This window comes from Zeus faber (genome assembly GCF_960531495.2).
Source record: "Zeus faber genome assembly, chromosome: 8".
In the NCBI taxonomy this organism is placed as follows: domain Eukaryota; kingdom Metazoa; phylum Chordata; class Actinopteri; order Zeiformes; family Zeidae; genus Zeus; species Zeus faber.
The window spans coordinates 16,111,120-16,137,026 of NC_137195.1; the positions used below are offsets into that span (position 1 = coordinate 16,111,120).

At 45.0% G+C, this 25,907-nt stretch overlaps 1 protein-coding gene across 1 annotated transcript in view; it reads left to right on the forward strand.

Moving 5' to 3' along the window:
• tmem145 (transmembrane protein 145) overlaps window positions 1-25,907 on the forward strand; it is a gene marked incomplete at both ends in the record, with an annotated part of 46,129 nt that overhangs the window by 4,854 nt on the left and 15,368 nt on the right. The window contains 4 exons of the mRNA XM_080005886.1: window positions 12,962-13,036; window positions 14,083-14,160; window positions 16,330-16,416; window positions 23,199-23,300. Coding sequence (XP_079862012.1) covers window positions 12,962-13,036; window positions 14,083-14,160; window positions 16,330-16,416; window positions 23,199-23,300 — 342 coding nt within the window. The remainder of the gene's footprint in view (window positions 1-12,961; window positions 13,037-14,082; window positions 14,161-16,329; window positions 16,417-23,198; window positions 23,301-25,907) is intronic.

Genomic DNA, 25,907 nt, shown 5'->3' on the forward strand with positions numbered 1-25,907 from the left:
GAATGATGCCACGGGAACTCAGAAAACTTGGAAGTGATGCTGTGTTCACGGGAATTCGGAAAACTCTAATTTGTGTTGTTTTCCCCCCAGATATTTTTTTTATTTCAAGAGGTGTTTTTGTAGGTTAGAAGAAAATATTTTAAATGGAAATGAAGGGTAAATTTAACTTTCATTTCTTATGGTTCTAATCTCTTATTTAAACTTATGTTCTGTTAAATTTGTTGGATATTCATGGGCAATTTGTTTTCAATAAAGACATGTTTGAAATAATTTATTTAATTTATTTATTCAGTGGGCATAGACTATCCAATGTTTTGGGTCTATGTTAGCAGTGTACCAATTAAAGCAGAAAGACAAGAACTGTAAAGCTAATATGAACATTTCAATATTTGTTTATTTATTGAAAGTCATATCATCATCGCAATGTTATAGCTGATTTTCATTATCATGCAGGCCAACCGACTACGCCATTAAGTTCCATACCTTGGCAGCTAAACTTTAACTCCCCATTCGAAGCTTTCCTCTTTGAGAGAGAGAGAGAGAGAGAGAGAGAGAGAGAGAGAGAGAGAGAGAGAGAGAGAGAGAGAGAGAGAGAGAGAGAGAGAGAGAGAGAGAGAGAGAGAGAGAGAGAGAGAGAGAGAGAGAGAGAGAGAGAGAGAGAAAACAAAAAAAAAACTCTTTCATGGTTATGCAAACAAATGGCAAATATTTTTATTTAAATTAGTCGGAGGAGCCCATGCAGTTGGGGAGAGCCAGGCTCAATCTGGAAGAGCGACAGCACAAACTGCTGGAGGGCTGATGTATCTACTGCTCTCAACTGGGTCACATCTCCACATGCCCAGTAAAAGGCGAGGCTAACGAGTGAATAGGAGTCTTCTCTCTCCACACCTCCTCCTGCATTGTGGGACTCTCACTTGCCAGATCTCTCTGGAGTCCTGTTACCTCAACCTCACTGATCCCATGACTGCGATTGACTTGCTACCAAGTACTTCACCCCCGATAGGGACGCCTCTGTTCTCTGTCAACCCCGGAGATGGAGGTGATGAGCAAGTATATTGAATCCTAACTGGCTACTGGAATTATCTTTCTTCCCTGCTGGTGGTGGTGGTGGCTTTTTCTTTGTGGAAAAGAAGTGCAAGATGCTTCATCCTTGCATTGACTACTGAGGCCTGATCACCATCAAGAACAGGTTCCGTCTCTCTCTTATCTCTTCTGAATTTGAGTTACTGCAAGGTGCTTAGAGCTTTACGAAGCTCGATCTAAGAAATGCCAACCATTTGGTAAGGGAAAGGGTGAGGGACGAGTGGAGGACCGCTTATAACACTCCTAATGGGCATACTTTGGCCTCAGCAATGCTCCAGCTATTTTCAGGCCCTGGTAAATGACGTCTTTCGAGACATGCCGGACCTGCTCGTGTTCGTCTGCCTGGATGACATCCTCCTCTTCTCTCCAGATGAGGAGACTCACGTCCAGCACGTCCGCTGGGTCCTTCAGTACTTCCCCGACAGCCAGCTCTTTATAAATGCTGAGAAATGTGATGTGGTCTGGGGATGGTGTGGTTTGAGCAGCCACACCTGACCTGGGTCTAGGTAATTGCGGTCCAGGATCAGTGTGGCTGCATACCTGTTTCTTGTTGGTTGGTCTAATGAGCAACAGGTAAAACCCCAATCCCCACACACACTCAGGAGAGGAGCCCTTGTCATGACACTTGTCCATCCGTCTTGGGCTTATTCCACTTCACCCACTCTCTACAATAAACTGTGGATCTTAAACTCCATCGCCTGTGTCTCTGTGCCGGAGGTCCCTGAGCACACGACTTGGGTGAGGTGTGGTAGGCGAAACTGCCTCATGCAAGTTCCACATGTGGAAGAAATTCTTCCGCAATGATGGGTGAGGTTAATCTGCCCGCTACAAGAAAACAAAACTGAGAATATTCAGGATTATTTATTCTGCAGAATAAAGAGAAAGGTTCAGTACTGCTCCAAAGCAGTGTTCAGACCAGTCTGATCTTATTTCTGATCAAGAGGGCTTTATACAACAACAGAGGGTGTGGCTTGGGTCAGAGGTCTGAGAGAGAGACAATGCACCTCTAGGCTCCTCTGTTGAGTTTCTTCATCTCCATAGAAGATAAACAGGGCCAAATGTGCTCTGATTCTTTCATGTTAGAATTGACATTGTAGGGAGCAAAAACATTTCTCTTTACATAAACTCTGGAGGGTTCCTGGGGAAACAGACAAATGTTTCAAAACCCCCCTCTTGAGGTAGAGGACATTTGTCCTCATTTAAAATAGTTGATGGAATGCATTTTTCTCTCACACACGTCCCCTCCATTGCATTCCTGGGGTTTATCGTCTCAGTGGGCAACATCCAGATGGATCCCGCAAAGGTCAGTGCTCTTACCGAGTAACAGTTGTAACGTTTGCTGGGCTTTGCCAACTTTTATAGACATTTTATGAGGAATTATAGCACTTTTGCCGCCCCGCTGCATGCCCTAAGCGCCTCCAAGGTCAAGTTCCTGTCATCCCCCCAAGCTGAACAGGCTTTCCAGAGGTTGAAGGAGAGCTTCACATCCCTCCCATCCTCACACTGCAGGATCCTCATCAACAGTTTATAAAGGAGGTTGATGCCTCAGACGTGGGTGTCGGCAGTCCTCTCCCAGCAGTTTCGAGAGGACAACAAGATCCATCCCTGTACCTTCCTCTTGCGGAAGCTCTTCCCCGCCAACAGAAACTACGACATGGGGAACAGAGAGCTGCTGGTTATTAAGGTGGCCATGGAGCAGTGGCGCCATTGGTAGGAGAGCGAGAGAGTGAGAGAGAGAGCGAGAGAGAGAGAGAGAGAGAGGAGCATCAATTCCTGGTTTGGACTGACCACAAGTGCTTGGAGTACATCCGGCCCACCAAATGGCTCAAATCCCGTTGAACTCCCGGTTCAACTTTTCGATATCTTACCATCCCGGGTCTCAGAAAACTAAACCTGATGCTCTGTCTCATCTGTTTGACCCCAACTCAGCCTATAAGTCTCCCGCCAATATCCTGCCCTCTTCCTGTGTGGTGGGGGCGGTCAGGTGGGGCATGGAAGAAAGGATGAGACAGGCGAGTGTTAATGCCCAAGTACCGGACGACTGTCCCACAGGTTGTTTGTCCCTGCCTCTCATTGTTCCCAGGTCATTCATTGGGTGCACTCCTCCTGTCACTCCAGAATTCTGCGGCCCTCTTCATCGTAAAACATTGCTTCTGGTGGCTATCCATGGAGAGCGAGAGGTTGGGGACAACAAGGTCTCCTGATGCTCGTCTCTTGCAGCTGCTCCCTGTTCTCCATAGCTGCTGATCTGACATCTCTTTGGACTTTGTCACGGAATTACCCCCCTCTGAATGTAACACCATCATTCTAACTGTGGTGGACAGATTCACCAAGATTTCATTCTGCTCCCTAAGTTGACCTCCACCAAGGAGAGAGGAAAGGCAGTTTTTTCCCTTGTTTTTTGTTTTCATGGATTCCATTGGGATGTAGTGTCAGACCGGGAGCCACAGTTCATCTCCTAGTTCTGAAAGGCCTTCTGTTCAAGCTAATGGGCAGAAGGAGGGGCTGAACCAGGAGCTGGAGACCGGTGCCTCGTCGTCCAGAATCTGACCACCTAGGGCAAGCACCTCATCTGGATAGAACATGTGCACCTTACCCAGCTCTGCTTCTGGCCTCTCTCCTTTTCAATGCTCCTATGGGTACCAGCCGCTGCGGTTCCCTGATCTGGAAATGGAGTTCACCGCCCCCTCTGCTCAGGCCTTCATTCTGGAGCCAGGCCCATCAGGTGGTCCTAAGAAGCGCGGCCTGTTACAAGAAGATGGCTGACCGCTGACGATTCCCGATCCCCACCTACATGTACCGGTCTAGGTAGAGGGTATGACTGTGGAATCCCACAAGCTGGCTCCCCGGTTTATGGGGCCTTTCCTTCTCTTAAAGGTATTTCATCCTGTGGCTGTGCGACCCAGATTCCCCAGATCCATAAAGGTTCCATGTGACCAGACTCAAACCTGTGAGGGAAATCCCCTTGGTTAGCGCCTCCAGGCCCTCGCCACCAGCCCGGATCATCGATGAAGGGCCGGTCTATACTGTCAAGCGGCTCTTAGAGGTTTGCAGTCGTAGGCAGGTCAAAGAAGGCAGTACTTGGTGGACTTGGAGGGGTACGGTCCTGAGGAGAAGTCATAGGTGGCCTCCAGCAACATTCTGGATGCAGACCTTCAGACCAACCTGGGACATCAGGTGCCGTCCCTAGAGGGGGGGTGGGGTGGTACTGTGATGTCCTGCCCTGCTCCCTAATGTCTTTGCTTCCTGGTTTAGTTGTTTTCCGTCTGTGTGGTTGTCTTCCCTGCCCACATTTGTTTCACCTGTTCCTTGTTAGTCTTCCCTCCCCAGTGTATTTAGTCTTTGTGTACCATTCTCTCTGTGCCAGCTCATCTTTGTACCATGTGCCAAGTGTTCCAGTGTTTTTTCCTAGTCTCCCAGTGTGCTGGTATTTCGGATTCCCTGCTCTGTTTCTTGGACCTCACCTTTGCCTTCTCCCAACCGAATTGTTTACCCTATCTTCTCACCACCTGTGTACCAAACTACCTCACTATGTTAACTCCCTGTCAGATTGTTTGCTCCGCTGTCTGTCTACCTGTGTGCCGATCCTGTTCAAGTAAAGTACTTTTCTTCTGTCAAAGTTCCTGTCTCTTGAGTGGTGCTATTGAGTCCTCTCATCTGTCTTTCCACCAGTCCTTAAAGAAGAAAGTCATAGAGCAGAAGGAAGCTAAAGAGCAAAAGGACACTAGTGCAGTTGGAAGCTGTAGAACAGAAGTTGGCCATCGAGCAGAATCTAGCAGTAGTACCGAAGATGGAAGTGGAGCAGTCAGAAGGTAGCAGTAGAACAGAAGCTAGCTGTACATTTTCAGGAACAAGTCAGTGTATAGTGAGTAAGTGTTTAGAGTGTTAAACCTAGGGATTGCTGAAAAAAGTTAACGCCTATTTATCATTCCTCCTGACATTAATAAGGGGTTTCTATGTTAATGAGGCCTTCTCTGTGGGCCTGCGGTGGGGTTTTCTTTTAGGTTACACTTTGAAAAGATTCATAGAGAGTCAATCACTATGACAGGGATTTCGGGACTTTTGTTTTTGTTCTTCTCATATTTTTAGAATCATTATTCTCAGAGGCGTAGTAACACTGATGCACTAAGAGAAGCCTTTAAAAAGTTAATTGGTTTTCTTAATAAAAACGATTTTTGACAAGCACATTGTGTGTGTGTGTGTGCGTGCGAGTGTGCGTGTGAGCCCTCATTAATATGCACTGTCACAACATGCCTGCGCAGACACCTTCCTTATCCGTGCCCATGCCCGCGAGGCTTGCGTGTGCACATGGCAGAAACGGGGAGACAGAGGAAGACTGTGCTTGATGTAACAGTGTTTTCATGCATGTGTTGGTGCGTGAGTGTGTTTGTGTTGCGTCGTTGTGTAACCCCGACTAATGAATCATTGAGAAGCCCAGTGGTCCAGGGGTGACTTGACTGGCTGATTGGTAATTAATTGTTAATGAGGCTTAGCAAGCAAACAGGGATCCAAGGAGACAGAATGCTACAGAGATGAAAGCACAAATATAAAGAGAGAAAGAGAGTAATAAGAAGAGACAGACAGAAAAAGAGGGAGAGAGGCACTGGATAGCTGTAGTGACTGGATACTGCATTGAAGCACGGCGCTTGATTAATATGGTGTTGGTACACACACAGAGGCACACCCATGACCACGCCCTCCTGCAGACACAGACACATACACATACACACACACACACACACACACACAAACATGCACAGACGTGGCTGAATGACTGCATCACAATGCAGCGGCTGTGGGGATATCTCACACTGTTTCAAGATGTTTATTTGTCACATACATATACATACAAGCATACATATATGTAGTGAAATGACATTGCATTGCACCCAGAGATTGTGCACAATAAGTACTAAGGCACAATAGCGAACTTATTAAGTAACAAACTAAACTAACAAACTAACTGATTCCTAAAACGCAATTAAATTAGTAAAAAATAATAATATAAAAGTAAAAAAAAAAGGTAATATACAAAGTAGGAATTCAAAATAGAAATGAAAGGAATAGACTATTGTGTATATACAGATATGTGTAATAAAGTGGCATGTGACTAAAGTGAGGAAGTATGTGTGTGAGGTATGCAGTATAGTACACAACATTATATACAACAACATTACGGCACAGCAACACAGTAACACCGAACAGAAAAGCAATACAGGCCAGTATGTGCTCCTCAGATTCAGCTCCTCAGATTCACACACACACACACACACACACACACACACACACACACACACACACACACACACACACAATCAAACATGCATACACACATCCATTACTGGCTCTAAAGGCCTTGCAGGTGTTGGGGAGGGTGACAGTTCTTTAGTTGGAGGTAATGGCTTGGCAGAGGTACTCGGCTCACAGCTACTGTCACTGGCACGGTGCAGACTCGCCGAATGGGATTTTGACCGTGTTAGGCTCACGTGTGTCTGTGCTTAGAACTAATGACAGAGGCTGACTTCTGAAGTCGTATGCAGAGTTTTACTCCCAACTTCCACTGATTTTTTTTTATTTATTTTTTTTTTACGTAAGCCTTTGGGATTCCTCCCAAGGGTTGAAAGCGGCTTTGCTTTTTCTGAAAAGCTCTGCTGACCAATCACGATGAGGTTAATGTAAATAGGATCGTAGCATCAGCTGAGCTGCAGCTGCTGTCAGGGAGGCAATGTGGGGTTTTTTATACCCACGCTAAAAGCTCAAGGCAGTTTGTTTTTTTTCTACAAAAAAATGTGACATGTGAATAAGTCGTACTGTAATGCTGTGTGTTGTCTAAGCTTAGTGTTTGGCATAGTAGAGCAGTGTGTTTATGTACTTTTGTGTGAGTTTTAAGTATGTGTGGGCACTTGTTTTATTTTTAGATTTGAATGTATTTTGATTTAAGTTTACGTAAACTCAGCCAAGGCTGGGGCCACATTACATTTTTTTCTTCCAACCATGAACGACAATGAAAAGATTAACAACTGAAATTTGGAGATGCTCTGTCTCGTCTGTGCACACACATAACGCCTCTTTGAGGAGCACAAATCTAAAGGCGGGGAACAGATGAGCAGAGTTTTGCCGTACTCCAGCTCTCGTGAGGGTGTGGATCTTCCCGCGCGATTCTCTCGATATTTTGAGACCAAAGCAAACACGCAGCTCACACTGTGGTTGTTTGTGCATACACACTAATAAGACAATCATGAGACACCACCAGTCGCTAGAAGTCCGCACTCGCCCACTTGCCGCTTTCTTTGCCTTTGCCATAGTGCAGGCGGACAATCTCATTGGCTTTTGAATATTGCCGCTGCGATTTGAGGCTTTGAAACGCGCACCAAAGGATTTTAGACTAGCCCCGATAAAAATCAAACATGTTTGATCCAATCATGACCTGGGCGATTGGGATCTATGGGAGCTATGATTCTACCGCACGACTACCCCAGGCGCCCAATCTCAAATCATTGGAAAATCTCGTAATGTGGCCCGAGCTTTAGAGACGGTTCCGTTGCGAGAGACCTGGTCCCAACTGCTCCATGAGAGATCCACCATTCCTACTGCTCCCCAGGGGTCTCCCACGGAGAGAGGCTGTTATTTAAAAAAAAAAAATCAGTGTGTTTCTAATTTTAGATTCATTTCAGTTAGTTTCCTACTCGTATGAAGTGAAAAAAGCAAACCCTCCCGGACCGAGCGGCGCACTCCATACAGCGTGGCACGCTGAGCAATCCAGATGCAAACTGGAAGCAGCCAAAACTCCAAACTCGGAAATATTCAATATCTATTAAATATGCTTGTGGTACGCACAGTGCTGCAGGCGCGCCGGAATGTATTTATTTTAAATGTGCATTTAGTCAATGAATACTCCGCAAGCCTGCCAACACGAAAATGTGGTCCAAGTGGTCAAAGAAAATCAGAGAAAATTCAGAGTTATGACATTTTTCCATTTTATTATAGAATAATGTTTGGGGGCGGGCACAGAAATGTATTTGGTAGGGGGGGCACGCCGACGCCTGTCCAGCGTCTCTTCAGAGAGGGTGTGTTTCTATTTAATTTATATGTATATTTATTTATATTAGATTTATTTATCTTTGTTTTCCTTTGTTTCCTACTTGAACGACTACCTTAGAAAGAGAGACTCACCGGTGAAGTCACTGGACAGATTTGTTTTTAATTGCCTTTTTCCCGCAAATTTAAAACACTTACATTGTTCCTGTATTTCTTTCCCCTAAAAATATATATATTTTTTAAACCATCTTTTCCATGAGCCCAAGATTGTAAATTCACAAAAACATCTGAGTTGCTCTTTAAGGTGTATACATTCCACAGCCAATCGATTGGCCAAATAATCTAAGATTGAGAATTGGAATTTGTTTGTTTGTTATTTGTTTGTTTACGTGACAGTTGCAGCATTTGAATTAAATCGGAACTTTAGTGTGGAATGTAAATGCATTGTTTGTTTGTGCGTGTCTATTTATCTGTGTGTGTACTTGTGTCGGTTCGTCCGTGTGTGTATGCTTGTGTGTGTGTGTGTGTGTGTGTGTGTGTGTTCATGAATATATTTCTGTGTTGTTGAGGATGCCTGTGTATCTCTCTCTACTTTGTGTGTGTGTGTGTGTGTGTGTGTGTGTGTGTGTGTGTGTGTGTGTGTGTGTGTGTGTGTGTGTGTGTGTGTGTGTGTGTGTGTGTGTGTGTGTGTGTGTGTGTGTGTGTGTGGTTTCTATGTTTTCTCATATCTCATTCTTTGCCTCTTTATCTGTGTGCGTGCGTGCGTGCGTGCGTGCGTGCGTGTGTGTGTGCCTTCCAGAGATAACGGCACATGAGGTCAATCCTCCCCAGTCTAATACAGTTATCAGTTAAGTCTGGTCAGAGCAGTGATGCTCAGTGGAATGTTCTCAAGAGTATAGTAATACCAGAGTGTGTGTCTGTGTGTGTGTGTGTGTGTGTGTGTGTGTGTGTGTGTGTGTGTGGTGTGTGTGTGGTGTGTGTGTGTGTGTGTGTGTGTGTCTTTTGTGTATAGGTATTTATTTGTATTTGTGTATGTATCCATGCATATGTGGTTTGTGTGTATGCATGGCTGTGTCTTTGTGACTTGTGTGCATGTCCTTCGTGTGTGTTGGAGGAAGAAAGAATGAGTTTTTTGGAGCCCAACTAATTAGCTTCTCTGAGCAGAGCTGTTGAGCCAGAGTTGTGAAGCGGCTGCGTTACTAAGGAGGTAAATTGAAGGACGAATGCAGGGAGACGGGGACAGAATGAGAGTGTTTGTGTCTTCTGAATGGATGGCTTGGCCTTTTGATGTTTCTATGGCAGCTGCAAACTAAGGCATGTGGTCTGGTGGTTGCTATGACAATAATGAGGGAATTGATGATGTCTTTGAGGTGTGTGTGTGTGCGTGTGTGTGTGTGTGTGTGCGTGTGTGTGTGTGTGGGTATGGGAACATTTGCGACGTGGTAGAGTGTGCATGCACGCTCATTGGTGTGTATGCGTTTTAAGGCCAAACAAGGGAGTCTTTTATAGTCCGAGTCCCTGGTCAGTCAAATGATACATCGCAGTTCCACCCCCATCACCTCCACCGCCCTTCCATCCCCCCATCCTTCACCCATCTGTGCACGTATCACTTCATCCTAGCCAGACCACCCCCTCCCGTCCCCTCCCAGTCTCTCTCTATCACTTTCTTCCCTTCTTCCCAGGGCTTCGGGCCAGTGACTCCCTTCCTCTGCTGTCACTGTTGTCATGGCAACAGCCGTGAGCGTCACTACGGACACAGCGGAGGGGAGTCGGTTAGTTAGGCAGTGGACCTTTAGTGGGTGTCGGAGTTTTGCAATGAGTTATTGTCCGGAGGTTGTCGGGCCAGAGCCGGCTGGCAGGGTGTGAAATATGGCCGTGGGTTTGTTTTCTGTGATGTATGGTAGCAGAGGAGCTGGGCGTGCTACACAGCTCTGGTAACGCTTTATTCCCAAGCAGAGGAATTACTGCGCTTGTTTAATGTGGAGAGAAGGGCGGGCAGTTGTAATTACAGTATAATGGTGCAGTGAGAAGTTGTAAATACAATATGTTTGTTGGTCGGTGGGAAAGTCAAAAGTCCAAAACTGCAAATAGGGGTGGTGTAAATTTAGATAACTTAGTGGACAATTAAGTTTTACGGTGTATAGAAGCCAAGCAGCTTTGTGTGTGTGTGTGTGTGGGTTGAATGTAAGTGAAAACCACATAATAGTATCAGTATGAAGTTTAGAGAGCAGACACTGTGTTAGATGGGGTGTTATTTCTTGTTTTGTCTTTGACCGAAAAATGACTGGAACCCAAACTCAGATTTTAATGTAATAATGCAATATCCAAAAAGAATGGTCCGTCCTGTACAGTAATATATAATACTGTGCAAATGCCACGACCAACTTCAAATTACAAATAATCTTTCGCATCAGTGAGTCGATAGATGGGTGGGTGGGTGTTTGGATGGATGGATGGGTGTTTCTAGAGCAAAACACCAGAACGGTTTCTTCTGCCTTGCTCGGTGGGGGGTTATCAGCGCACCCTGCAACATGCAGCGTGTCTATAAATCATACACGTGATGATGCGTCCGTATATCATGCGCTGTAAGCAACGATGTGTTCAGATGCAGTGTTCAGGCCGTGATGCATTGAGTTGCCCCCGCTCACAGCTGTATACATACAATTTCCGCTCCCAATTTATTTAACTGCTGTGTGGAAGAAACAGCAACAACAACACAACTACACAACCCAGAAAATATGTGCAAGAAATAGGATAGGATATTTCTGATGAACGGTTCCTGACCATTTTTTTTTTTATTTTTTTTTCATTTTAACAGTCTGACTTGTTTTGGTTTTGGTTTTACAAAATTTTGTTTTGTATTGTATGAGAATGCTCCAACTGCCGCTTTAAAAGATACATTGGGAAAATATAAACCAGGACAGTCGTGGATTTAACACCATAGGACCCCATATTTACTCTCAAGGACCATCTATCCATCCATCTATTGGCTATCTTTTCATCCATGTATCAATTAATTTGATTATGAACACTTTTCATCACCGTGACGACAGTCTACATACCGCCACAGGCGGATAAAACGCGCGCGTTAGAGGACCTTTACGGAGTAATCAATGGACTGGAGAACGCTCACCCTGAGGCAGCTTCTATTGTTTGTGGTGACTTCAATAGGGCTAATATGAGGAAAGTTTCGCCTAAATATCACCAGCATATCAACTTTCCTACCAGGGGTGATCAGACTCTCGACCATTGTTATTCACAACTACCGGACATCTAGAAACCCCTCCCCCTTCCCCCTGATCCAGTCTACAGTCCCCATCTGCCTCAAACAGACAACCATTGTCCCAGTACCAAAGGGCACGCGAGAGTCTCCTGCTTCAAGTTCCTCGGTGTGTTCATATGTGATGACCTCAATAAAAACTGCCCAAAAGCGCCTTTTCTTCCTGAGGAGACTTAAGAAGTTGAGCATGTCTGTCAGGACTCTCACCAGCTTCTACCAATGCACCATTGAGAGCATTCTCTCTGGCTGCATCACCGCCTGGTACGGCAGCTGCTCCGCTGCTGATCGCGAGGCGCTCCAGAGGGTGGTGAAGACAGCGGAGCGCATCATTGGCTGCCACCTCCCCTCCGTGCAAGGCAACTACCGCACACGATGCCTTAGGAAAGCACGGAAAATCATAAAGGACTGCAGCCAGCCAGGCTACGGCCTGTTCACGCTGCTGCCATCTGGTAAACGTTACCGGAGCATCCGGGCACGGACTACCAGCCTCACCAACAGTTTTTACCCTCAGGCCATCAGACTTCTCAACCTGCAACATCTGTAGTCACCTATGTAAATGAAATGTACCACAACTACATGTACATATCCACCAGCACTCCTTCACTTTATATTTATATCCATATCTTGTGCAATAGACTGACCCATTTCTATTGGAACTGCTACAATATTCCAATTTTTAGTTTCCGTTTTAGGATTATTTTTCTTATTTAAATTGTAGGTACATACACTGCGACCTCTTACCCGTATTTGTAACATTTGACTCTTATTTTATTAAAAAACATTATTTCCTCCTTATATTTGCCTTGTTATTTTAGCTTTTTATGCCCACTACGCAGTTGTTGCCTGTCATGCCCCAACAACTTCATTGTACCGAATGACCTTGTGTTGTGCTGTACACTTGACAAATAAAACACTTTGAACTTTGAACAAGACTGTTTCTAAATCTTTAAACAGTCAGCAGACTGACATCCGATATTCAAGTCGAACCTGCTTCTATATGTGAAGAAGCTGAAAAATAAGTAGATTTTCTTTAATATCGCTACATAAGCCCTGCAGAAGGAACATGATAAGCGCTATTATCTGTTTTTTTATTCATGGCTGAATAATATCAAGGATGGAACATCTCTGTCTCTTCCCTTCCAGCCCTGGACCTTATTTATGCATACCCTCCAACACCTTTTGTGCCCTCGCTCTATATCTTTAGTGAAAGTTTACTGTTTTTGCCAACCTCTCCTCACCTCCTACCGCTCTCCCCCGTTGACTTACACCCTCATTCTATTTTTACAACCACCCCTTCTTCTCTTCTCCCACTATACCCATTATTTTCTTTATTGGCCAACTCAATACCCCTTTTACTGGACCAGCCCTCTCTTCTGCTGTTTTTTTTTTTTTTTATGCCTGCCTGCCCCCTGCTTAACCCTTCCAAGGTAATGCTGCCGTCCACCTTGTTCTCCCTTGTCTCGACCTATTTACTGAATTTTTTTTTTTTACTTCTCTTCCCTTCATCTCTCTCTCTCTCTCTCTCTCTCTCTCTCTCTCCCTCTCTCTCTCTCTCTCCAGGACTGGGTCTTCCTCACGCGCTTCTGCTTTCTCACTGACTTTGGGCGGCTGGACTTCCGGTTCCGTTACCTGAAGGTAGGAGGACTTTTTGTTCTGTGTGTTTGCTGCTTGTGTGTGTGTTTCCCTTTGCAGTGTTTGTGTAGTTATGCATGTGAGGGAGGACATGCTGTCGGGCGGTGTAAGGGAGGAAAATGCGTAGAACAGAAGGTATTGGAGGCGGGTGATCCGCTGTGGCGACCCCTAACGGGAGCAGCCGGAAGAGGAAGAGGAAGAAGATTTGATGTACACACTATGTTATAACATGTACTGTATATATATATAGCAATCGTCATGAAATGAAGGTATCGTGATAGACGAAAATATTTTATATGAAGACAATCGGATACTGCTTGATCGGGAACTACAGCTAAATAGTCAATAGTGTCAAGTTTAAGTATTGTTTGTGTGTCATTCCTTGTCATTTCATGATGAACACTGAAAATATGTTGAATATTGAGCAAACATTATTTTATGTGACTCGTTCAGATTTGTGTCTCGGTTAAATGTCCCATATTGTGCCGATGGAGTGCCTCTCTTGTTCCTCTGTAGCGGATTCTGACAACATTGTTGTGTTAAATTATGCCTTTTATCTCCTTTTTATTGCTTAGTTCGTTCTTTCACCCTCCTGATCGATTGTTCTCATTGTTTTTTAATTCCTTCTCCCATCTTTTAAGTTTATGTAAGCGTTCTTTCAGCCTTGCTGAGTTTAATCCTCCTCGGGGCCATCCCTACTATTGTCACGTACCTTGTCCTCTTTCCCCTTCCCTTCCTCCATCTGCATTCCCTTCCTCCATCTGTGTGTTTAATTTCTCCCTCTCTTGCCCCCTCTGTTCCTTTTTATGTCCGTCGCTTTGCGCCTGCGGATTTGATCACAATTTGTATTGTGTAAATCTCACACCCTCTCACTTTCTTCCGGTGCCCGACCACCCTCGGCCTTTATATTCCCCTACCTGCCCCCCCATCCTCTCTCTCTCTCTCTCTCTCTCTCTCTCTCTCTCTCTCTCCCCCTTTCAATCCCCACCTCCTTCCCTCACTGTGTCTCATTTGCACATTCTCTCTCTCCTTGTCACCAACCTGCGTAGTCTCGGTGCTGTCAGAACATATTGCTCTACTTTGATGACAGCTCTCAGTGGCCAGCTGTGTACAAGAGGCCTGAAAAGGTGAGTGTGTGTGTGTGTGTGTGTGTGTGTGTGTGTGTGTGTGTGTGTGTGTGTGTGTGTGTGTGTGTGTGTGTGTGTGTGTGTGTGTGTGTGTGTGTGTGTGTGTGTGTGTGTGTGTGTGTCTGCTTGTCAGTGTCCGAGTGTGAGTGTCAGTGTGAGTGTGAGTGTGTGTGTGTGCGTGCGTGTGTGTGTGTGTGTGTGTAACCCGCCAAACAGTTTGTTGAAGATTGAAGAAGAGTGCATATCTTATTGATTTTATCTTTCACACTTTGAGTCAACCCAGCACAGCCCAATTAATGCTGGAGAACGGCGAACCCAGACACCAGATGCAAGGGATTTTCTTGTTTTCCATTTATCTGGCTCTCCTAAACAGACATCCTTTCTGGTATAAGCCCATGTACTGACACTCACGCCAGTAGCTTCTGTGATGGATGTGTCGAGAACTGAAATGATCATTTCTTCTCAGCCTCTCCTCTGACTTGCATGGCTTTCCCAAATTGACTCCGAAAAGCTAAAATAGCTTTTAAGCTCTGGCTAGAATATGAAGCAGGTCAAAACAGAACTCGAAAGGATATCAAAATATGAGTCTGTGCCCATCAGCTTGTGCACGTTTGAGTGTTTCTGTTCACATTATTTATACATATATATATATCGCTTTCTGAATGCGGGGAAATTCCCACCTCTGAGTGCGTTTGTGCGCCAGGAAGAAAAGATCCCATTCATATTTCAGTGTACTTGCACTAACTTTCGTTTGCGTGACTGAAGAGTATCTCGCTCTTCAGTTGCAACGCAGCAATGCAGCTGCAGCCCGCGAACCAAACTTCCCCCGCCCGCTCCGAGCGCCGGGATGCTGCTGTGGCGGAGCCGCAGTGTTTTTTTGAGTGTGGGAGAAACATAATCACCGGAGAGGAAATTCTGGCTGCATATACGATGCTTGCTTCAGCGTGTTGGTTTCTTGATTGATCCATACACTTGACCAGCAACTGAATTAACTTGGAAAAATCGTATATAATTTATTGGCCAGAAAATGGATCTCCAACGGCAGCTAAAAGGAAAAGGAAAGCGACGGCGCGCCGCCGGTTGGTCGCGCTATCATGCTCGGAGGGTGAGACAAGTAGAACAATAGTGGTTGCGTGTATTGAAAAAACAGCACAACATGGGCTCCTTCTTTTTTCAGTGTCATGTTCCGTCGTGTTCCGTTTCAATGCGCTCGACGGCCCGGTTGGCTGATGCAGTGGAAGTCAATGGAGAAGGGGGAAAATGGGAAAATGGAATTGACCACGCACGCACTCGTGAACGGCAGCCGTGAGACCTTCACTGAGTGAGGAAGATGTACAGCCAGACGTTCTTCAAAAAATTCAGTACCTCTTCCACGTATAGGTTTTGCTCTTTTTGAACCCGGGCCTTATTAAAACGCTTTCATTTTCCAAAAGCCGTTCAAGGTTGTTGTTGTTGTTTTTGTTTTTTTTAAGGCTTATACATTTGGTTTCTCAATCATTTTGAGAAGCGTTGTCGCGATACCAACCAAGATTGCAATAAAGCCTGTGAAAACAGCCGAACCTGACCCGAGCTTCTCATTCATGCTTCGCAGCTGTTTGTTTTGTTGCGGGAGGAAGTTATTTACATTGACATCTGCCAGCTGCCCTGTGTGTTGACTATCAGAATTCAATACATAAATTACCTCACTTTCGCTATTCCCTTTTGCGGCTTGACCAAATTGGATTTCAGCCTGACATTGAATTAACACTACAATGCATTTTGGAGCAGTTAATAATGATAACAACACATTTGATATAGTGTAGTCAAGGCCGTTAGTGCCACTCCTACACGCCCACGGCGAGGCATCATGCTCTAACCACGCGGCAGCAGATGGAACTACTTATTGCGCTATTAAACTAGGACACACGCCTACATAGAAACTCGGCTCAGATGTTGGAGGGAAGGGAGGCTTCGGAGAGGGATTATAAGTGTCATAAAGTAGCTTAAAAGCGTAATACACACACCGGGAAGGGAGGAAAGTCATCGCAGTTGCTCTTGTTACTGAAAATTACTGTTACTGAATATTCTGGGGTGCTGAGAGTCTTTTTTCTCTTTTTTTCTCTTTTTTTTCTACAATGAAAAAGTCCATTGACATGATTCTGAAGGTCGTTCTAAATGTTGAATTTTTAGAACTGTTACCAGAAGGAGGCTGTGCTCCGTCCAGAGAACAACCAGGTCATCAACCTCACAACACACTACACCTGGTCCGGCTGCGTGGTAAGAACAGACACACACACACATACACACACACACACACACACACACACACACACACACACACACACACACGCTCGCACAGAGACATACACACACACACAAACACACCGCCCTTGACCCAAGGTTCGGTTTCCTATCTTGGCGAGCATCTGACTTACAACTAGTAGTACCTCAGAGTGATAGTAGGGTTAGTCACTCCACCGAAACAGCCCTGTTGTCTGTGACAGAGGCCTTAAAAACTGCTAGAGCTGCTGCCAAATCCTCGGTTCTCATTCTGCTAGACTTATCAGCTGCTTTTGACACTGTCAATCACAGCATACTCCTGTCCATACTCTCAAGTATGGGCATAACGGGCAGTGCACTTTCCTGGTTCGAATCTTACCTCACTGGGCGCTCGTTCAGTGTGACATGGCGAGGCCAGCTGTCTGTGCCTCACAACCTCACCACAGGGGTGCCCCAAGGCTCGGTGCTAGGACCCCTCCTCTTTGCCATATACACCACCTCACTGGGCCCGATCATCCGCTCACATGGCTTTTCATATCACTGCTATGCGGATGATACTCAACTCTATCTGTCCTTCCCGCCCGACGACCCCACTGTCTCGACGCGGATCTCGGATTGTCTCGCTGACATATCCACATGGATGAAGGATTATCATCTTCAACTAAATCTGGCGAAAACGGAACTGCTGGTCTTCCCGGCCAAGGTATTTATCACAACATTGATATTCAAATCGACCTTCTATCTCTTGTTCCTACCAAGGCTGCAAGGAATCTTGGAGTCATTATCGATGACCAACTGACATTCTCGGACCATGTTGCCGCCGTCTCCCGGCCCTGCCGCTTCGCACTACTCAACATCCGAAAAGTCAGGCCGTACCTGACCCAATATGCCACTCAACTGCTGGTACAAACCTTGGTGATGTCCCGTCTCGACTACTGCAACGCCCTCTTAACAGGCTTGCCGGCCTGTGCGGTGAAGCCACTACAGATGATACAGAATGCGGCGGCGCGACTGGTGTTCAACCAGCCAAAGAGGGCACATGTCACTCCGCTGCTCATCGAGCTCCACTGGTTACCTGTGGCCGCTCGCATCAAGTTCAAGTCTCTTATGCTGGCCTACAGAGTGATTGCTGGGAATGCTCCCACCTACTTAAATGCTCTTGTAAGAGCACATGTTGCCCCCCGGATGCTACGCTCGTCAAATGAGCGTCGCCTGGCTCTGCCGGCCATGGCAATCCAGGCTATTCTCATTTGTAGTTCCACGTTGGTGGAACGAGCTGTCAAAAATGACCAGAGCAGGGACCTCCCTCTCTGTCTTGAAGAAGCACTTGAAGACCCAGCTCTTCAGTGAGTACCTCCTCTCCTAACCTACAAATACTTAGCACTACCCAGCAGTATTTATTGTTACACTAATGTCTCTGTCGCAATGTAGCTTGAATGTTATTCTCCCTTGTAAGTCGCTTTGGATAAAAGCGTCTGCTAAATGACTAAATGTAAATGTAAATGTAGTGATAGTGATATAACACGTAACATATGATATCCATCAATAATATTATATTACAGTACATTATATTACATTATGTCAGTTTGCAGAGACGGTGAGTACATTTGTCACGAAAAGGTGAACCAATAGCACATCACAGTCATCAGTAGCTAAAACTTCAATAGGAACAATTAACATTGGTAGAGTCACACTGTTCAAATTCCATCTGAAGGGTGGAAGGGGATGAAGGTCCTCGTCTGTCTGTCTGTCTGTCTGTCTGTCTGTCTGTCTGTCTGTCTGTCTGTCTGTCTGTCTGTCTGTCCGTCCGTCTGTCTGTCCGTCCGTCCGTCCGTCCCTCCCTCCGTCCGTCCGTCCCTCCGTCCGTCCGTCCCTCCGTCCCTCCGTCTGTCCGTCCGTCTGTCTGTCTGTGTCTGTCGAGGGCGTAAGTCGAATTGGGGTCCATGCAGGTCTCACCTGGACTGATGGATCCTGGATGGAGTGATTCTAGTAAAGACAGAACCATTGCAGCGTCGGGGATTATCCCTATAACTGTTGCACTCGTGTTCAGCATCTTTTACCATTTTAGCGACCATTGTCATGCAGCCCAGGTTTTACAGATGCAAAAATACGGAAGGAAGGGGGGGAGAGGGATGAAGAGGGAGTGGGGAGAGAGAGAGAGAGAAATGGAGGGGAAAGTGGGGAAGAACGATCAAGTCTAAAGTAAGTGGTCTCCTGAGGTCTACATTCCAATGCTAAGTGATTCACACCTCCTCAGTAGTCTTTTTACGAGTGCATGCCCGGTGAAAATCTGAAGCTTTCTAAGACATTTGAATGGCACAGTTGAACAAAATGTCAGTAATTCAGTCCTGAGGATGGCCGTTCAAATTGTAAGGCTTTCTAAGACATTTTAATGGCACAGTTTAACAGAATGTCAATGATTCAGTCCTGCGTTCCACAATGGAAGATGAAACTGCCGGTGAAAGTCATCGGAAAGACACTGGCTGTGACTCAGTCTCAGAGCCCCGAAGCCCCGGCCCCCACTGACTCGCTGGTTGCCGTTTAATAAAGGTTTATTAATATTACACATGTAGTGTGTCCAACTTGCACCAAATTCGACACTGCACGCTCCACCCGCCCCACCCGCCGGGTGTGACGTATGAATGGAAGATGAACGGTGGTGGACATAATCGAAGGACATGATAATCAAAGGACATGATAAGCAAAGGACATGATAATCGAGGGACATGATAATCAAAGGACATGATAATCAAAGGACATGAAAATCGAAGGGCATTCAGACAGACAGACAGACAGAGATTCCCTGCTTTATAATAAATTAGATGTTACGATCAGCCAGGGTGGCTATTAAAGTTTTAATAAAACTTTTTTAATAAACAGCACGTTTGTTTATCACTTTTTTGTTTATCACATCACTTATTGCATCTAGGGATGCAATAAGTGATGACGGGAAGCGAAGCGCTGGTCTCTGAGAGCCAGGAAAAAAACCCAAAACGATTCAGATTGTACGTCCGTTGCGGACAGATAGTCCAAACAATCCCATCTATACTGGACATAACATACCAACCTTAACCCATTACTAACTGTGCCGGCAGCAGTCATATAACGCGGGAACAGGCTCTATACGGAACTCCTCCAATGGAGTGACTGTGTGAATGACTACTGTACCTACTACTGCCTTTGCCGAATGTTTTTTTATCCAGCAATGTTATGGATTACATGTGGGAAAGGGGCTTAACCCTCCCTAACTTCCCTTCACCTAGGTTCTCCACCCATCTCCTCACTGGCAGCTCATTACCTCATTAGTCCCTCAGCTTATAAACCAGTCCCCTTGTCTTTGTTCGCCAAATTGTCTGTGTGTTTCGCCAAGCGTCACAGCATTATTTAGCCCTGTGGTTTTTCCGGACCCGCCTGTTTCTGATCCTGCTCCCTTTTTTTCCTGATTTGTTTGCCTAAGTGACTGATCTCCCGGTTTTGACCTTGCCTGTTAACTGAACTCTACGTGTAACTCGGTCCGTCTCCTTCTAGTGCCTTCGGGTTGAAACCTGCCAGTTCCGGTGAGCGTTACAACCGCATTGTCGAACACGATCACCCGTGCGGGCGTCGTGTCGAGGAGAGAGCCGCTGGTGTCGCGCTGTCGTTACATTTGCGTCTGAACAGGGCGTGAAATGTGTTTGTGTCTGTTGTGATAATTCACCGCGTCTCTGGGGTGAGTCTCTCCGTGTTTTCATAACAGCGTCCTCTGCTCTGCACGCTCTGTTCTAGGCTTGGGCGAGCGTGGAAAAAATTCAATCGTCCAGTTGCACCGCCTATAGACCATTCTATCGGCATAGAATATAATTTGATGCAGCAAAGCCGTTGTCACATTCCATTTCTGTGGTTGTTGTTGATTCAGACAACACACTCCACGATGAGGGTTAGAAGAGCATAAAGTCACATATACGACTGGAGGGAAATCATCAGTCATTTGTTTTACATGCAGTACAAGAACACTTTTAAACAATGAACATGGGGCGAGGTTAATACAGTGATTCACTTGATCGATTTCTGCAAATACCGTAAATATACTGTCTGAGTTGCACAGTAGTGTGAGTGAAACGTTGCCGAGCGAGTTAGAGGGGCGAGCCAGTCAACGAGTTAGTGACGTGTTAGACGAGGACTCCTCACTCCCGAGTCAGCAAAAAGAGTTGTTTGTTTTTCGGACGATTCATTCCAACTCGCACATCACTAACTTGCAGGGTGCGTCTATCGCCTTCTGACTCGATGACGAGCATTAAGAAGTAGGCGGAGCCTCTCTGGGAGCCCTGTTCAACGGCCCCGTTACCTTTGCGTTCCCGCAGCACACTCGGCCATCTGTTCACATCCTTGTTTGGAAAAAAATAAAATCAAAAGGAAGGTGACGGTGGAGCAACACAAACAAAATGGATTTTGTTTAACTCGACTCGAATAAACCTCTTTGTGAAACATGACCCGAACACGGTGAACTACACTCGCACCGTTGCAAAGCTCAACGGGATTTTTCTTGACGAATAAAACAGATTAAAATCGTGCCATTAATGTCCTGCGGCGGTCGATGGAGTCAATGATTCAAGGATTGAATCATCACTCGGCCCAAGCCTCCTCCGTTCCTCCTCTCCGTCTCCCTCACGGCACCGTTTTCCCGCTCTCTCTCTTTGCCTCTGTTTCTCTTTCGTTCCTTCCCCTCATTCTTCTCGTCTCTTGCGGTCTCTCTTTCACTGTCCATTCCATTGCATCTATGGGCCTTGATGCTAGGGATGTACAGTGCAATCACGGTTCGGTATGTATCAAAGTTTTTGGGCCACGGTAACCGTACTGTTTTGTTATCTTTACATTTAAGGAAAGAAAAAGGTAAAAGGTGTTTTTAAAGAAATCTGCTTCAAATAACTAGTGTAGTGCTGTAGTAGTACTGTGTATGACTGTATGTGTGGGGGGTTCAAGTTCATTGGTGGGTTGTTATAATTTGGAGGGGAGGTGTCCAGGAAAGTGGATGATTAAAATATTAATTTCAGATAATATTTATTTATTTATATCATATTTTAAAACGTTTCACAATGAATAAATAAAACCAGTATTACAGTTAGTTCTTTTTGTGTAGAACAGGTATAAACAGTATTATTTTTGCACATAAATAATAATAGTAAAATAACTTATGGAAATAAAACCTCGCAGTCAGACCAGTGCACAGGATACCTCTTACATGGAGGGAGAAACATTTGCTGGTGGCAGGAGACAGCAACTTAAACACACAACACAACATAAAACTGTAAAACTTGACAAAAAAAGAACGGCTCATCCCCCAGCGAGACTCTGTTCCCGTCACTCATACAAAAGAGCCGTTCAAAAGAACCGGATCGTTCGTGAACGACGTGGTTCGAGTAGAGTTGATTGCGCTCTTTACAAGAAAACATTTCTATGGGGTTTTGTCTCCTGTTTCCATTGAAAAGGCTGCATAGCTGCGCGCAGTTGAAAACAATGGAACTCTTGCGCAAGAATAGAGAAATGCTGCGCGGCTGATACGGCCGGAGGAGCCGCAGCAGTGGGTTTTAAAGGAAGCAGCATTTCAAGGATTCAAGGATTCAAGAGGTTTATTTGTCACATACATATACATACTTTCATACATATATGCAGTGAAATGTAATGCAGCGCAACCGGTGATAACACACAATATGTCCAAGGAAAAATTTCTTTCTAATAGACCAACTAACTGACTCCTAAAACATAATAGTCGAATACTTAAAATCACGAACAAATCACGGCATCACGAACAACCCTGAACAGTGACACGGTAGGCGGTACAGTACGCTACATACAGTACCGAAGGTAGTGGAGCCTATGTGTGTGGCTCAGTGAGGACCCCTGGGGAGGTCAGCATTGACAGTTCTTATGGCTTGCGGGAAAGAACTCAGTCTCAGTCTCTCTGTCCTCGCTGTGTGACTGTGGAGGCGCTTGCCCGACCGCAGCAACTGGAACAGTCTGTTGTTGGGGTGATGAGGATCCTTCATGATCCTGCGGGCTCTGCTACTACACCTCCTGGTGTATAAGTCCTGCAGGGAGGGGGGGGGTAGTTCCAGTGGTACGTTGGGCTGAACGCACCACCCTCTGCAGGGCCCGCCTGTCCTGAGCAGTACAGTTCCCAAACCAGGCAGTGATGGTGCCCGTCAGGATGCTCTCCACCGCTCCAGAGTAGAAGGACTTGAGGATCCTCACCGACACCCGGAATTTCCTCAGCTGCCTGAGGTGGTAAAGACGCTGCCTCGCCTTTCTCACCAGAGTGTCTGTATGTACAGTCCATGTTAGGCCATGTTGGGCCATTTCCGACAGTGATACCGTTATCCCGCGGTTCACGCGTGCGTTTTGAACCGTAGTAGTACAGAACGATTCGATAACGTACCGTGCACCGTTGCATCCCTAGTTTATGTGTTTTTGTGATGCAAAAAAAATACAGGAATAAATTGTTCTTTATGGAACGATATGGGTCATATTTATGTGGAAAAAATAAATCACAGACTACATAAAAACTGGACACATTTGTGACATTCAGTTGTTCAGTATATATAAAATTAAATGTAAATCTATGTTGGCTTCTATCTTTATTATGCCTTGCACCATGAAAGAATTCAGGAAACTGAGCATTATTTCTATTTTCCCCAACGGAGAATTATTTATTTTACATTTTGCAAAGAGACAAATGTCATTTTTCAAACTTTGAAAAAGCTGTTCAATACGTATCTGGATGTTTCCCTCTGTCTCTCTTTCAGGTGGAGGACGACAGTAACGAGGAGGTTCTGAGTTGCGTGGGAGGGCGTAGTTTCCGATCCGTCAGGGAGCGATGGTGGTACATCGCTCTCAGCAAGTGTGGGGTAAGCAGCACCCACCTCCGCCTCCACCTGTCACTCGGAGGTCACGCTCAGATGGTTGCCATGGTGACACAGACTGACCAATGGCACTGGAGCGTGTGTGTGTGTGTGTGTGTGTGTGTGTGCGTGTGTGCGTGCGTGCGTGCGTGCGTGTGTGTCTCTAACACTGTCTTGCAGTCGCACAGAGCCGCACAGAAATATACGCTCGTAAAAATATATACAAATATATACACATATGTCTTGTCATAATCATCAATGTGGAGGATGGACAGCTGGACAGACATACCAATCCTTTATTATTATTATTATTACTATTATTATTATTATTATCATTAGGGGTCCAGCCCAAGAGTACCGCCTCAGAACCGCGCTGTCACAAACACCTCGTGGGTGAAGTTTCATCTAAATCGATCCACAGACGGAGCAGATATTAGCGTAAAAAACGACCAAATTTAGAACAATATTATAGAGATGGGCCAATGCATTTCATGCCAAAATATGTCCAACCTGACTAAAAGACAAACCTACGAACACAGTTAAGGTGTCAGTTAATGGTTTATATAGCGTATAGCTATATAGCCTACCTGGTAGATGTCAGTAGGTCTGTTCAATTGATTTTTTAAATCTGTGGCCCCCATTACTTTGCCGGATGAATGAAAAAATACAATATAAAGCGGTTACAAACTCGTCACCGCGTCCGCTCGAAACCACTGAAATGTGGGACTGAGTGATGAGTTCAAGATCCAGCGAGGCGTTGGAAAAAAAGAAGCCGTGCATTGGTAATAACGCGCAAATAACACAACGTTTTTCGTATTTCATGGAAACGTAACTTGCTTAAAGTGTAATCCAAGGAAAAAACTCAACAAATAAATGACGTGCCCAACACGGCACCAAACACGGACACTGTGTATAACTGCCTGCAACTATATCTATTATTATTAGTTTTAAAGCTGCTTTCCCACATCAAAACAGAAAAACACAGACATAAGAAAACTGGATTTAGAGAAGGTCCACCTTGATCCTTCTGTTCTTACAGACTCCACAGTAGGATTACAGTGAGAACGAAGAGAGATTTTTAGTTTGTCAAGACAACACAAACAGACAAACACTATAAAACAGGAGAATAAGAAAATAAAGCATACGCAAACACAAAAAAGACAAATATATTATACTTTAACCAATACCTCTCATGGAGTGGAGCAGCGGTGGAAGTTACGCTCCTAATGATCAGCAGGTCTCAGGGATTTCCGTTTCATTTTCTAATGGGACGGTGTATTGTTGTTGTGTTGTTGTGTTGCGTTAATAAAAATGCGCCTGCAGCAGAGCCTGGCTGCCAATATCCTGTTTGGTTGTTTGTTTGTTTGTTTGTTTGTTTTGATGTGTGTCCAGACTGAAGAGACTCGGCACTGGCTCTAGGAGCTCTGTAATGATGCCACGAGTGTGTGTGTGTGTGTGTGTGTGTGTGTGTGTGTGTGTGTCTGTCTGTCTATCTGTCTGTCTCTGGGGTCCCTCAGATTGAGAGTGAACAAGGCAGCTGACTCACAATACAATTCTATATCGATATATTTACACTTAGTACGGAATGCGATTTTTAAATTTTTATTCATTTGTTACTATGGTGGTATTTTATTTCAGAGTAAAATATAACTTTACTTTCAAAAAAAGTATTGATAATTCAATTTTCAAATAAATTCAGACATTGAAACAATAAAATATAAATCCTATTGGAGTTCCGATTTTTCTTTTTCACCTAACCACTGCTGCATCTTGTGTGTGCAGTCAGGGACTAGGCAATTTATTTTTTATCTGAGATAATAAAAATAAAACCACTGATCTAGAAATGTGTGTGAGAGAATGTGTCTTTGATGGCAATTAAAACTGTTATTTATAAAAGGAGAGAAACAGAGAACATTTTCAGACTTTTGACACTCGTAACTTCTCACCTTATTTTAAGCTTTTTTTTTTCGTCACACTGTGATGCAAACGCCCCCCCGTTCCAAATGAATGATGAGAGGAGACGTGAAGATGAAGAAGCCAGCATGACATGACGAGGACAGGAGACATGAGACATGAGACATTAGACGGCATTCACTAAAATTTGAGTATCACAAAAGACCTGAAATATTTGATGGAGCCTAAAAAAAACAATTGAATATCCAAGTTGACTTTGCAACACGGTTCAATGTGAGGAACCTCCGTTTTATTGCTTCAAACTGGGTTTGGAATATACCGTATAGGATATCTGTTGATGTTGTGGAAAATTCCTTGTGATTATAAACACAAGGTCGTCCGTGTTGCCTGGCCCCTAATATATACGCTCTCAAGTTTAATATAACTGAGTTTCTCTCTAGTCCCTTTTTCTTCATCAGTTTTCACATCAGGTTATTTTTTTCTCTTGCACCTCTGCCGCTCCCCTGCCTCTGACTCTCATCCGCATTCGCTCCGTTTTACACCCTTCCCGACCCTCCGCGCTGACTCCTACGTGTCCCTTTTGTTTCCACCCAATCAGTCGTTCTGCACTCGTCTTTCCCGCCCTTTTGCCTCTCTCACGTCTCTCCTTCTCCGGCTTTTATTCACTCCATTGTTCCCCTCGTTGTTTCTCTTCTGAAT